The sequence below is a fragment of the Gymnoscopelus braueri genome, assembly GCF_963280865.1.
Source record: "Gymnoscopelus braueri genome assembly, chromosome: 21".
In the NCBI taxonomy this organism is placed as follows: Eukaryota; Metazoa; Chordata; class Actinopteri; order Myctophiformes; family Myctophidae; genus Gymnoscopelus; species Gymnoscopelus braueri.
In genome coordinates, this window is record NC_137623.1 from 45,825,581 (window position 1) to 45,839,113 (window position 13,533).

The 13,533-nt window shown below is 39.5% G+C and overlaps 1 protein-coding gene across 1 annotated transcript; it reads left to right on the forward strand.

The window, feature by feature from the left end:
* Positions 1-1,790: 1,790 nt before the first annotated feature.
* apoob (apolipoprotein O, b) lies at positions 1,791-13,318 on the forward strand. The gene is made up of 9 exons (XM_080418075.1): positions 1,791-1,837; positions 2,217-2,330; positions 3,835-3,960; positions 4,418-4,450; positions 5,749-5,803; positions 6,681-6,776; positions 7,122-7,213; positions 11,034-11,123; positions 12,752-13,318. Exons 1-9 carry the CDS (start codon positions 1,817-1,819, stop codon positions 12,788-12,790), a joined length of 666 nt encoding a protein of 221 aa, XP_080274201.1. The 5' UTR covers positions 1,791-1,816; the 3' UTR covers positions 12,791-13,318.
* The last annotated feature ends 215 nt before the right edge of the window (positions 13,319-13,533 follow it).

Genomic DNA, 13,533 nt, shown 5'->3' on the forward strand with positions numbered 1-13,533 from the left:
TTTTGTGACATACACAGGATTAATTGTGCAGCCCCGGTAGTAGCACGTTAACATGCCTATCTGTGTGTGGATGTTCTAGGTAAGGTGGGTCGTCGCAGGCTCTCAGCACTGTCATAACTGTTAGAAACAGTTTGTATAATGTTTGCACTTTGCAGGTAAATGCCCTCAGTACGAAGAAGGCCTGTGGTGATGATGCTGTCAGATCATGTAGTAGGGCTGTCATGGTTAGGACGATTAATTGTCACACAAATAATTGCAATTTGATAGGGTTTTTTGTCGTCGAACACTGGAGCATATATGAATAAGATTTACATTTCCGTTTGGCCCATAGACACTGGGTTCGGCCTTTTGGGTTTTGAAGTTGCACTGTAGGGCAGATATGACAAATAACCCAAATGTACAAAGAAATGACTGACATTTAATAATAATTTTATACTTTAAAAAAATGTATAAAACTAGTAGAAATAGCCGATCTAGAGCTTGTAGATCGGCTATTTCCACAATATCTTGAAAATGTTAAATGTATGAACATTTTTCATATGGGAACAATTACGATTATTACGATTATCTCAAATAATTGCGATTAGACGATTATGTAACAATTGTGACAGCCCTAATGTGCCACGGAGGACATGAGGTGTGCATGATGTTTTCACTTCCCTTTGTTACACCATCAACAAAAAAAAGGAGTTGACAAATCAGGAATGAAAACATGCATGAATCTTGTTCCTCCCACACCATGTGATCTGGCACCAAATATTGTCAAAGGCACGTAAGGGTTGAAGAAAAGTGGTCTCCTCTCCATGTCTGTTTGGAACGTGTCATAGTATGTTTATGTCTGATCTCTACTACAGTCAATATCTCATGAACATTTTAATATGCCAAAATGTTGGGAAAAACGTGTAACTGATGCTGCTGTCTTCAGTCTCTAGGCCCATTCTGGCATAGTGCAGCATTATTATTTTTTTGAATCTTTTTTTTAATTATTTTGTTGTCACCAGTCTTCAATCTTGCAGTAGGATAAAAAATGATATAATATTGAGGTTAAAAACAATACTGTTACAACGCCTGTATCTGAAAAAAAAGGAAATAAGAACTCGGATTAGCATAACCACGTATCTGAGTCGTGACTATTTGGAACAATTTGTAATTTCTTTTAAAAGAAATAAATGTTCATATTGTTAAACTTTCAAAACGTGTGTGTGTCAGTGGGGGGAAAAGTACTACTTTTTTTTTGCTTTGTAAAAGTAACAATACTGCAATGTAGAAACAGTGACACTCTGGTACAAGTCCAGTAATCAAAATGTACTTGTGGAATACTACAAAAGTAATGGCATCAAAATATACTTAAAATACCAAGATAAAAAGTACTCATTATGCAGAATGTCTCATTTAACAAGGTATATGTATAAAATGTATTAAGATCTTTTGAACATAGCAGATCTACAAGCTCACAACGTGTTGTGAGCTTGTAGATTGGCTATTTTCAAATGGCCAAAGTTGAAACGGGCTGAAGTGGGTAATGTATGTTTTGCAAATTCAAATCTACAAAGTAACTTGTATCTGAAGTTGTCAAATAATTGTAGTGGAGTAAAAGTACAATACTTTCCTCTGAGATGTAGTGGGTTAGAAGTGAAAGTATTGGAAATAGTCCAGTAAAGTAAAAATATTTCAAAATTGTACTGAAGTACAGTACTTGAGTAAATGTACTTAGTTACTTTACACCACATTGTGTGTGTGTGTGTGTGTGTGTGTGTGTGTGTGTGTGTGACTTGTTTTGATCCTCGTGACTTGCCGTAAACGCCAGTTGTGCAAGATGATATCAAATGTGAAAGTGGTAAGTTGATTCATTCAACTTCTCTGTTTGTCAACACATTATTCTTATAGTGAGACAGGTGAGTGTGGACAGCATGATCCAATGAAAATTATAATAAGTAGGGATGTGATAGAAATATTGAAATAGCTAGATTCAACCTTTGGCAAATGGTAGCTACCATTCCAGCTAACAGCTAGCAATGTGCTAACTTAACATGTGAAGGCTCTCGTGCTCGGGATCTCGAAGGGACTACGATAAGTTGACATTTTAGACCGTTTTACTGATATCTTGTTTACATTTATCTTCAGTAAATTGACAACAATGTAGTGGCATCATTTCAGTGTGAAGCATCAAGATCATCATCAGTATAGGGACCTGTGTTCTATCTACTTGCCACTAGGTGTCGCTGCCTGTCATGGTGCTTCCTGGCCTGATGGGTGTGTTGAGTGGATCAGTGCTGGCTGCCAGTGAGAAGAAAAACAACAGCACTGTGCAAGCTGTCAGCATCCACGAGGTGAGTGCCTGTCAGGCTGAGAAGCCAGGCTGACAGTGACTATAGGCCTTATAACTCTATGCTATAGACTAGAGTTCAGTGTTGCCAGATTTGGCGAGAGAAACAAGTCCTAAAGAAGTATCTCGTTTTACACATTCGCGTCACTTGAACCCTATATTCATACTGATACTGAGACTATTTTAATATAGCCGATCTGTGGTGAGTTTGTAGATCTGCTATGTAGTTATGTTTATAAAAAAATGTAAATAGGTCACTATCGGATCTGACAGCCAGTTGTTGAAGGCTCCACGGTCTAGCACAGTAAAGCCGGGCTACCGTGCCTTTGCTGTGTTGACACCGAAGTTGTGGAACAAACTCCCTTTGAGGATCAAAGCCGCCCCCACCTCGGAATGCGTTGCGATGTGAGCTTGTAGATCTGCTATTTAGAAATAAAAATGTTCACATTAAAAAAGTTAAATGTGAAATATTTGGAATATGTTTGAAACATTTTAAATACACAAGGGTGCCAGCGTCCCTGGATTTTTTTTTACCAGGTAGGTCCACAAGGTAGGTAGCTTGTGGATCTGCTACTTTTGATGCTTTTGTGTGTAGTATGATCAAGTAAGGCTTTAATTTGGGGTGCTGATGGCCTAGTGGTTAAGGCACGTATCATATATAGGCTCTGTTGCAGCCTGATGGCGAGTCCGGTTCGATTCCCGAGCCTGACAGACCTTTGCTGCGTGTCTCTCTCCCCAATTCTTGTCAACCTTCTCTGCACTATCAAATAAAGGCAGAAAAGCCCAAAAAATAATAACGAGAAAGAAAAAGAAAGTAGGACGTTAATTTACGATAAAACCCCAAAAGTAAGAATATGGAGATAAGAGGTTTCTGCCCGGCAGAGACTATATAATATTCACAGTAATGGCCTGTTTACTCACTGATCTAACCAGTGCTTTGTATTTGCTCTGTATTTGGTCTGGTGAATGTTTTAACCATATCAGCAAGTCAGTATTTTGGAAGAAGAAAGAGGTCCCCACAATCAAACTCTGGCTCAACGAGATCGAGATGACAGAATCCTTACATTTAGAAAGAATCAGATTTATACTCAAAGACAAACTGAAAGATTTTGAAAAGATTTGGAAGCTTTTAGTCTCCTTTCTTAAAGGTTGAAAGGCTAATCCTTGTGGATGACCCGTGTCGCACGTAATCTGGGGCAGCACTTCTGGGGAGGCGGGAGGGTCCCTTTGTTTTTTGCTTAAGTTTGAGTGTATTCTTTTCATGTTATGTTACCTGTCTATTTTGTGTATATGTCTGTTTGTTAAAAAGAAAAGAAAAAGGAAGCAATCCATATATATGAACAGAAATGTATAATCTTACCCTGTGCTTCACAATAAAAAATATTTGAAACAAGCAAGTCAGTGTTGTGTGTGTGTGTGTGTGTGTGTGTGTGTGACCGTAAAAATATTTGTAAATGCACAATCAAGATCTGTGTGTGTGTGTGTGTGTGTGTGTGTGTGTGTTTCAGCTCCCATCACTGTACACTGCTCCAGAAGAAGTGCGTTCCAGCTACGTGGAGCCCAAGGCGGGACCGGTAGAAGAGAGCATGTCATCACTGAGGAAATGTGCTGAGCCTTACACAACTCAGGGTCTGGTATGTTTCCATCTGGAAAAAACCCAAGTGAACATGAGCAACACAGCACAGCCTCACACTCACAACTAAATGGGCTTATATGGAAAGGACTTTTTTTTTATTGTTATCCTAAAGCAATATATATTTAGAGTAGGCAATACTTTTTTACCCCCTTTTTCTCCCAAATTTAGTCATTATGCCAATTAATTTCTCCCCAAACACATTGCTGCGTGTTGTCACTGCTGTTGTATCCTACTGACCAGTGAGGAGCCCCCACCGGGAGGACGTAGGGCCTTCGTCCGAATCCTCCTGCCCAACACTCCCTGCTGACACCCTCCCATCCCCGCCCGGCTTCCCTCCCCTTCCCCGAACACGGGCCAATTGTGTTCGCATAGACGCCCGACAAAGACCGGTTAAATTACAAAATTATGAAGTAAAAAGAATAACCAGTAAAATCTTGTTTTTGTTTTTCTTACAGGAAACATGTGAAGGCGCCATGAGGAAAGCACAGGTAATGGTCTTTTTGGTGCATTATAGGCAAAACATTTCAAACGAAACATTTAACATTTTCAAAAAATATCAAATGGCACATCTATAGGTTTAACATCTGTCGAGTTGTGACGCGTTATGAGCTTTGGCTATTAGTCCCACAATAAACTTAGAACTTAAGTGATTAAGCCTCATTTAATTTATACTACCGTGTCGCTTACCAAAGTATAAATAAGGCTTTAGCCTCTTTGTGTCAGTTGAGCCCCTCGTACAAACTTAAGTGGTGTTTTTTGTGGCGATGTATTATATCCCCCTTTTCCATCCTTCAGTCTGAAGAAATATGATTTCATGAAATCTGATACCCACCACGACAGTGTTATGAAATGTTAAACATCACCTTTTCAAAGGTTGCAAACTTTTGCACAGTCCAAATCTCAGTTCTCTTTAAGATCTTTTAATATTATTTTATCTGTTTCCTCCTGCACGTTATATCAGCATTATCTCTTGACTGAAGGTGATTTTAATTATATAAAATCAAAATGACATTACATTTCACCTGGTCATGCAGCTGTCATGATTATGAAATTTTACTTGACATTTAATTGTCGCTCAAATAATTGAGATTAATAAATAATTACAATTTCTGTTTGGCTTTTAGGCTTCGTAAAAACCAAAAATTGCACAGGACAGATGACAAAAAACTTAAGATTTTATAACTTTATATTTTAGTTTTTTGAAAATGTTTGAAAATATATGAACATTTTTAACATGGAAATTATTATGACAATTATGCAAAAAGATTATTGCGACTATCTAAAATAATTGCGATTAGGCAATTATGTAATAATTGTGACGGTCATGCTAGTCATGCACGTATTGGAAACAATGGTATTGACACTGGCTGTATCTGATTCCACAAATGTCTTATTTCTTATTCTCACTGTCGTGCTGGACTTGTTAATGTTAGGCATGCTGCAAACTTGCAATACATTTCAGGTATTTCACATGCGCTGTCATCCAGAGTGATTTACAGTGAGTGTAACAGTAGAACAAGCTTAAGGTCCTAAAACGAGGTGGGCAACATTTCCACATAAAAAGATCTAACTTGGATGTTTTCCAAGGCTGGCGAGGTCTACCATCACCTCGCCGTAAAAACCACCACCCCGTTTTTGTCTTTATTATAGGCTGGTAATTGGAATAATGCAAACATAGAATGTAAAATAAAAGGAGGAGTATTTTTAGAACAAGTCAAAGAACTAAGGGCCAGTGGAACTGACTCACTGTCTCCGTCTCTGTCTCTGTCTTGACCTTCCACCCCAGGAATTATACACAACGGTCGAGCCTACTGTGAACACCTCTATTAGAACAGTCAGAGGTGAGCACACACACACACACACACACACACACACACACACACACACACACACAGCTGAGCAGTGAAAGTGCTTTTGTGGTGTGTGGGGCGTAGTACGCCTTAGCTCTGCAGTAGGCCAGCGTCTATGTTCAATATTAGGGGTATTGGAAAAATACCCCTAATTTTCACATTAAGGGTATTTCACAATTATTATTATGATTATAATTGTTTTCCCCTGGTGAAAGGTACAGGAGTTCTTAATGTGTGATATGAAATGTAAGCTTACCATAATCACAGTAAAATTGTCTTCAATCATATTCAAAGGCTTTAGGGGGGAAACAAAACGTAACTCCAGTCACTTTCAGTTCAGCACAGCAGAGGGGAGGTGTGTGTCACTGTCCAGTTGGCGCTCGTTAATGTTACTTGCATCAATAGAATTATGTTGTTTCTGCATCAAATAGAACTACACTTAATCTTAGATAGCATCAAAGCCAAGAGTTTTTACAAGCAACCCTCTCTGGTATTATATCTTTTTTTGTTTTGTTGAGATGTTGGAAATAACTAGGCTACACTTGGTTGTTAAAGTTCTTATGACTATGTGTATTAAAGCAGATAAAACTGTTTTTTTTTGTCGAATCGTGACCACAAGAATCAGAATCGAAACGTGAGATAGCGGCCCTAGTTAATATGTTATGTGTGTGGTGGTGTGTGTGTGTCCGGAGCTAATCTTGCAAAACGCTTGACCAATCAGTGCCACATTTCTTGTGCACAGTTCCAGTAGGCCAAAGAAGTACTCCTGTTTATTCTATTTCAAATATTTAACTGGGACTGTGTGTTGTGTGACATTTCACAGTGGTATGACAAGCAGGTTCACATGCACTTCCTCTTTTCTTGTCAGACACGTATGACTTCCTCAGTGACCCTCCACCTGACCTCTACGCCCCTGTTGGGGTAGTCGGCTTCTCAGGATTCCTAGGGCTCTATCTGGCCAAAGGTAACACAGCACTGTGAACGTTAATTATAATTGTGACTTGTGAGAATTCTCGTAGCAGACGCGTTGTGAGCTTGTAGATCGGCTATTTTTGGCACACACCTACGTATAAATCGGGCATTATGACACCATCAAGGCCCGCCAAAATGATTATTTTTTACTAAATCAAGATAGATTTAGTCAACTAAAATCATATAATATTTTGTCAAATAAAACTCAACTAAATGTAAAAACATTTCAGATGGCTAAGATATGATTGCCATTTTATTCAAAAGACTATGACATGAAAAAATCTGAATTTGCTGTCAAAATGAACTCTGGTTCCTTGTGGTCTCATTGTGTTCACAGGCTCCAGGGTGAAGAGGCTGCTGTTTCCCGTGGGTCTCATGGCTCTGAGTGCCTCCATGTTTTACCCTCAGCAGGCTGCATCCTTATTCAAGGTGAACAGCAACACAATAGGGGTCATCACCATGCCAGCTTGTGATGGACATTTCATCAATATTTTATTTTTGCCACGGACATAATAAGTGATCAATAATATTACCAGAAACACAAAGGCCTAGCCCTAAATGTATACAGTACTAATGGACTCTTGATGTGCCATAGTGTCTACTCTATTCCACTGCACTACACATTTTAAAACAAGCCAATTTTGGGAGAAAAGCCGATCTACAAACTCACGACACATCACAGCATGTTGTGAGCTTGTAAATCAGCAATTCTCTTTTCTTTTTAGCCTATAATGTGCTGCAAAGGTGAGTGGATGGATAGCTTTTCAGAGGACGGTGTTACTTGAGGACAGGAGGAGACATGGAAGTTCCAGCTAAACCCGTTGTTTGTCAACTGTAGCTTCAATAGTTGTGGTTTCCATTAAGGTCAACAGCTACAGGCCTAATCCATGTTGATGAGAAAGCATGCCGATGGAACAAGACTTTGGAAAAAGACTTTGAGTGTCAAAACAGATAATTATGTCCAGTACATGATGAGTGATTAATATGGCAGGATTTAACCTTAAAGGAATTAGTCACACAATTTTTTTAATATTAGATTGTGAATATTCAACAAAAAAAAGACATTAAAGAGGAAAAAAAGAAAAAAGTGCCACGGACATAGACAAGTCTTGCCACGGGTGGATTGAAAGAAAGTGGAAAGGAATGCAGAATGTATTGACATACATTTTATACAAATGAACCTGTTACACCGGTTAACTTTCGGTTTTACCATGCTGTTTGCTGTTTAGACCGAAACTATACTATAAAAAATGGTCAAGCATTGGCCAAATCGTCAAGAGCAAGGCAAACGTTTTGAAAATAGCCGATCTACAAGCTCCCAACGCCTCGAGGCGTTGGGAGCTTGTAGATCGGCTATTTTCACAACATTTATCTGTGAAAACGAGTCAAACTAAATGTAATGCCTTAACTCTGACAATTCCAAGTGCTTGTCAGGGTGGGGGGGCGGTGGTCCCCAGTTCTAATATGATTATTTTGGGGGGTCGCAACCTGAAAAGTTTGAGAACCACTGACCTCGATATCCTACTGCTCCATATTTAATGCGTACACAGTATGTGCGTCATAGGTGGAAAGCCTCCGAACGGCAGCATGTAAACAATGTTGACCTTTATGTTTAAACAAAGTACTAATCACATTGTACAAGGCCAGGGTACAGCAACACGCAGGTAGAGAAAACACAGTTTTAACGTATGTTTAGATTCATGATCTGCACCTGCAGGCGTGTATATGCGATTTGTGTGTTGTCTTAACATGCTGTGTTAGACATACTGACTACAGTAGGTTAGCAGGGCAAATGGCATACTGGGACAGGTGTGTGTGTGTGTGTGTGTGTGTGCACGCGTTTGTATTACTATACATGTGAGGGCCAAATGCTCCAACAAGTATAGGAGAATTTGAGAAATAGATGTTTTGAGGACTATTCTCCTGGTCCTAACAAGAAACAATATTGTTCTACGATTTAAAATGTTTTTTCGAGTTCAGGTGAGGATTGGATTAGGCATTTAGAGGTTAGGTTTAGGAGTTAGGGTTGGAGTTATCCCTGATTTATGCTAGTTGCGTGCTGGTATCGTGCACCGGATCTGCAAGCCCACAACGCGTCACAGTGGGCTTATAGATATGCTATTTTTCGGCTTAAGGTTTACGGTTAAAAATGGTGATCATAAAATCATCGTCTTAAATGTTGATGTCCTCACAAATGTAGTAATACATTACAAACGTGTGTGTGTGTGTGTGTGTGTGTGTGGCATTGACCTCTCTTCCCCCCCATAGGAAAGGGCTGTGGTTTCCTTTAGGAAGCGCTGGCTGTGAAACACATTTCTGGGGGGAGTCTGCTGTACTTTTCCCCCCAGAGGCTGTTTGGTATTTCACTGGGATGGGAGGAGTGTTTGGGTGGAAATGGAAAAAGGTTTATAATTTTAGCTCCAACATTTCCACCGGGCCATCTGTGCTGTTTTCGTTTATGCGCACGGCACTCAGACACCGGAAAAACAGAGCGCGCACACACACACACACACACACACACACACACACACACACACACACACACACACACACACACACACACACACACACACACACACACACACACACACACACACACACACACACACACACACACAAATACTCACCTCCACACCTGCAGAGATCAAACGGATGGGAGGATGAATTGTAAAAACACAGGAGCTGAAGATAGACTGAGAACAGAAGGTTCAAAGTGATGAGTGTGCAGGATACCACGGAGAGTGTTGAAATGTTTCATCTTATCAAACACAGGAGGATTGTTTTTTTGGCTTGTTGTTTTTTTATGTGATGCTGCTGTGCCGTTTAATGATAATAATTTGGGGATTTATTGGTGTAAAATCATTCACCTGTCAGTAAATCTGTCAAGACAGCATTGTGTGTTTAATTATGAAGTTAGATTCGAGGGCAGGATGATCATGTTTTCTTTTCCACAAGCCACAGCAGGTGCTCAATGTAACGTTAACCACTGACGGGCCTATTTTAGGCTCGTCATTATAGGCGAAATAGACACTCAGGAGATAATGAGTCATAGAAAAGAACAACAGATTTATCCTGATAGTGCCAGTGGCTACTACTGTACACTACAGCCAAAGTACTTGCATATACATTGCTGTCGGGCAGAAACCTCTTATCTCCATATTTGAACTTTTTGTTTATTTTCGTAAATGAATGCCCTACATGATCATCCTACAGCGTCGCACAAAAGCATCAAAAGTAGCAGATCTGCAAGCTCTAAACGCGGCCCGAAGCGACGTGTTTTGAGCTTGTAGATCTGCTACTTTTGCTATAATTTATTAATTTGAATCCTGAAAAGTAACAGTTTTGGACATATGAGGTTTCCACCCGACAGAGACGATATGAAGGTTTTTAACCTGACTTTAGTGACTGGCGGAGTAGATCAGTCAGGCAATTTAGTTTCTTATTATTCCCGGTGGCAATATTCCACCCTGGGAGGAATCTTCCGCCAAAGGCAACTGCATATGAGTGATTAAAGTCTCAAGCCTTTGACTTGAAGGAAGCGACGTTGGTTAAAAAAAGACAACTGTTGCAGATACTCAATGCCCTCAGGAATCCATTCTCTACACATTCTTCCCTGTATATGTTGTTCATTTAGAGGTGCAGTTGTGTTATTGTTTTGTTAAAATAAGTGTTAATTAGCTCTATATTGTTATAGTAATCATTGCAATATAGAGTATTTGTTTGGTAACAGGAGTCTCCCCGTCTCTCAAGCACTTTAGTAGACAAAATGCATTTTCAGGTGGGGATACCAATTTTATCCAATCGGGAGAGAAATCATACAAGTTTACAGGATTATCAAGTGAAATTGGTGATGACAAAGAAATAAGCAGACAAAATTGGAATTGGAACATTATGAAATTGAAGCTGGGAGACCCCCGCTACTGATAAAACACTAGAACAGTGATTACTATGGAAATATAGAGCTTTAAACCATTTTGTTTTAACCAAAAAAATATAATTTACACTACCTTTTAATGTTTCTGCCAGGTCTTGACGCATGTGTGTATTTAAATGTGTTGGTGAAAACATATTTTCCATTTGGAAGAGAGCATATCGTTTCTGTCGGGTGGAAACCTCATACTGTATGTCCAAAACTGATGGTTTTCATTAAAGGTTTCTGCCCGACAGCAACGATGTGGTGTTGAAAGTGAAACGGGGGATTTGTTATGTTGTCAGCCGCTGATGTTCTCCTCTTTGTTCTTCTGTCAAGGTGAGCAAGGACTCTGTGAACTCCTGGGCTCAACAGGGTCGCGTTGCCGTGGACACCCTGTGGAACGGGCAGTTGTTTGGTAAACAGAAGGTCAGTCATTTGAGTCGTCATATGAACTCACTGTGTTTGACCGGATCAGTCAGTTCCTCGAGTTCAGCAGAGTTCCTCGCGGTTGGCCCTCGGCATTGAAAGAGTTAAAACATACCGGTAATAAATGGCGTCGCTGATTTGGTTAGATAATTGGGTTGAAATGCTTTGTTCCCCCAAAAAGCAGTGGTCAGCATTCAGCCATTAAACACCATTGTTGGTAGAGGAAAGGCTATTAAGCCGTTGATTGTAGAATGATTGATGCCCTCCCAGATCCTTATCCTAACCTTCGCCACACCAAACTCATGTCTAAACGTAACCGTAGAAACAGTGCCTTACCTTAACTAAAAGTATGTAACCCATTTAGACCTGGAACACCCATACATTGTTATACCTTTCAAGCTGGGAACACCTCTGTGTGTAGTTGTTGCTATACAGTATATATAGCAACATTAAAGTTAAGATTTTCAGAAAACATAGGTCAGGATTTAGAAGCCGTTTTTACAATCGGCCTCAGGTCTAAACCACACCCAAGACCCAACCCATGCCTAAACTAGCTTCAAGCTACTGTATAATTGTGTCTGACGGCTGAATATCCACTGCGTTTCAAAAAGTGAGGGTCATACATACTTAAAGGGGAATTTTGGACTAAAGTTTTCTTACCTTTTCTATGACGTTATGATATCTTAGGATGAATGGTACAGTAGAAAATTTTCATAACTCCACCCCTGAGCCGCCACAGCTTAAAAGGTGCGCGGATAGGCCTTAGGTTAGATCACATATTTTAATAGCTTTTTTTGTAATTTTTTTTAATGAGATCTGACGTTCATAGTGACTGAACATTATACAACCAAAAAAAAAAAAAAAAAAAAAACAGAAGTCCCGCTAGACGAGATTGAAATCTCCAGATTTCAATCTCGTCTAGCGAGACTTCTGTTTTTTTTTTTTCTTTTTTTTTTTTTTGGGACAGTGTTCTGTCACTATGAACGTCAGATCTCATCAAAAAAAAATACAAAAAAAGCTATTAAAATATGTGATCTAACCTAAGGCCTATCCGCGCACCTTTTAAGCTGTGGCGGCTCAGGGGTGGAGTTATGAAATTTTTCTACTGTACCATTCATCCTAAGATATCATAACGTCATAGAAAAGGTAAGAAAACTTTAGTCCAAAATTCTCCTTTAAGTAAGTTACGGATATAAATATTCATATAAAACATTATATGAGGAAACGATGTATCACTCTATTTGTCTCTTTAGTTTCTGAAACTTAGTAGAAAGTGCCAGCTCTTGTTTACTCTTTACTTGTTGTCCCACCACTTTTATTTTACCTCTGGGGCGGAATCTGCCAATGCTTTGTCAATGCAAATGCGTGGATTCTTGGAAAAAATGCGCAAGACCATGAATCCACGCATTTGCATTGACAAAGCATTGGCAGATTCCGCCCCAGAGGTAAAATAAAAGTGCGGTGGGACCGTGCCCTTAGTTGTTTGTGTCAGAAAATTGCAGAGCTTTGTTATACTGGTCTTGACTACCTGCTGTCTTTTCTGTCTGCTTAAAAATGTACTAAAGAGATTTGTAAAGAAAAAAATAAGTTCCAGCTCACTCAGTCTGTACTGTCTTGTCTTTTTTTAGTCTGAGAAGAAGGAGAAGGCAGAGAGCAGCACCAGCTGAGACACCAGAGAGCATCTCTATCAGATATAACGTCCTGCCACCCTGACCTGTAGTTAACGTACAGTACACCCACACACACACACACCGCACCATTTAGAACCCATAGAATAATGACCTGCCACCTTCCACAGTCTTACGTAGAGAAATTATTTGAAATATTAGATTGCCGTATATCCGATGGTGCCAAAGAGTTGGACAGTTTGCACCTCTCCATGTATCAGTATATGAACTTGTGTGTCGAATACACACATGGTTCAGAAATCTGTAGCTTGCGGTACTCAATATAACACCATACATCTGTTAATGAAAGACATATTTTATTTGTTGTTTTGACCATGTTAAAAAAGAAAACGTATTTATTTTCCGTGATGTTTCTGCCCGTTCTGGGCACAATACAATGAAGTATGTTATTTAATGTCTTAATGTGCTGCTTAACCTTGAATGACTGAAGTAACAATGTATTGAATGACAATGTTAAACCATCCTGTGTATAATAAAGAGTTGAGTTTTTGGTCCCAGTACCATGGAAACAAAGATTATTATTCGGTGTTGTTTTTTAAAATGGTTTCATCCTTAGTGTTTAGCAGCCTGATCAAACACGTTGCATTTTTGCAGCTTTTGTAATCGTTCTCAATGTGAGTGAAGCATTTTGCTCGCTGCTTTTGTGCGGCATGATGCCCCGGGAGTACATGAGACAAGTGGTATCGTTGTGTAACACGCCTTTGGTTAAATTGAATATCACT

What these genes read in the sequence shown, in the direction of transcription:
- apoob (XM_080418075.1), top strand. Translation starts at nt 1,817, where the DNA reads ATGATATCAAATGTGAAAGTG. An exon ending in CTTACACAACTCAGGGTCTG is followed by an intron (nt 3,961 to 4,417) that starts GTATGTTTCCAT and finishes TTTTTCTTACAG; the next exon opens with GAAACATGTGAAGGCGCCAT. An exon ending in AGGGCTCTATCTGGCCAAAG is followed by an intron (nt 6,777 to 7,121) that starts GTAACACAGCAC and finishes TTGTGTTCACAG; the next exon opens with GCTCCAGGGTGAAGAGGCTG.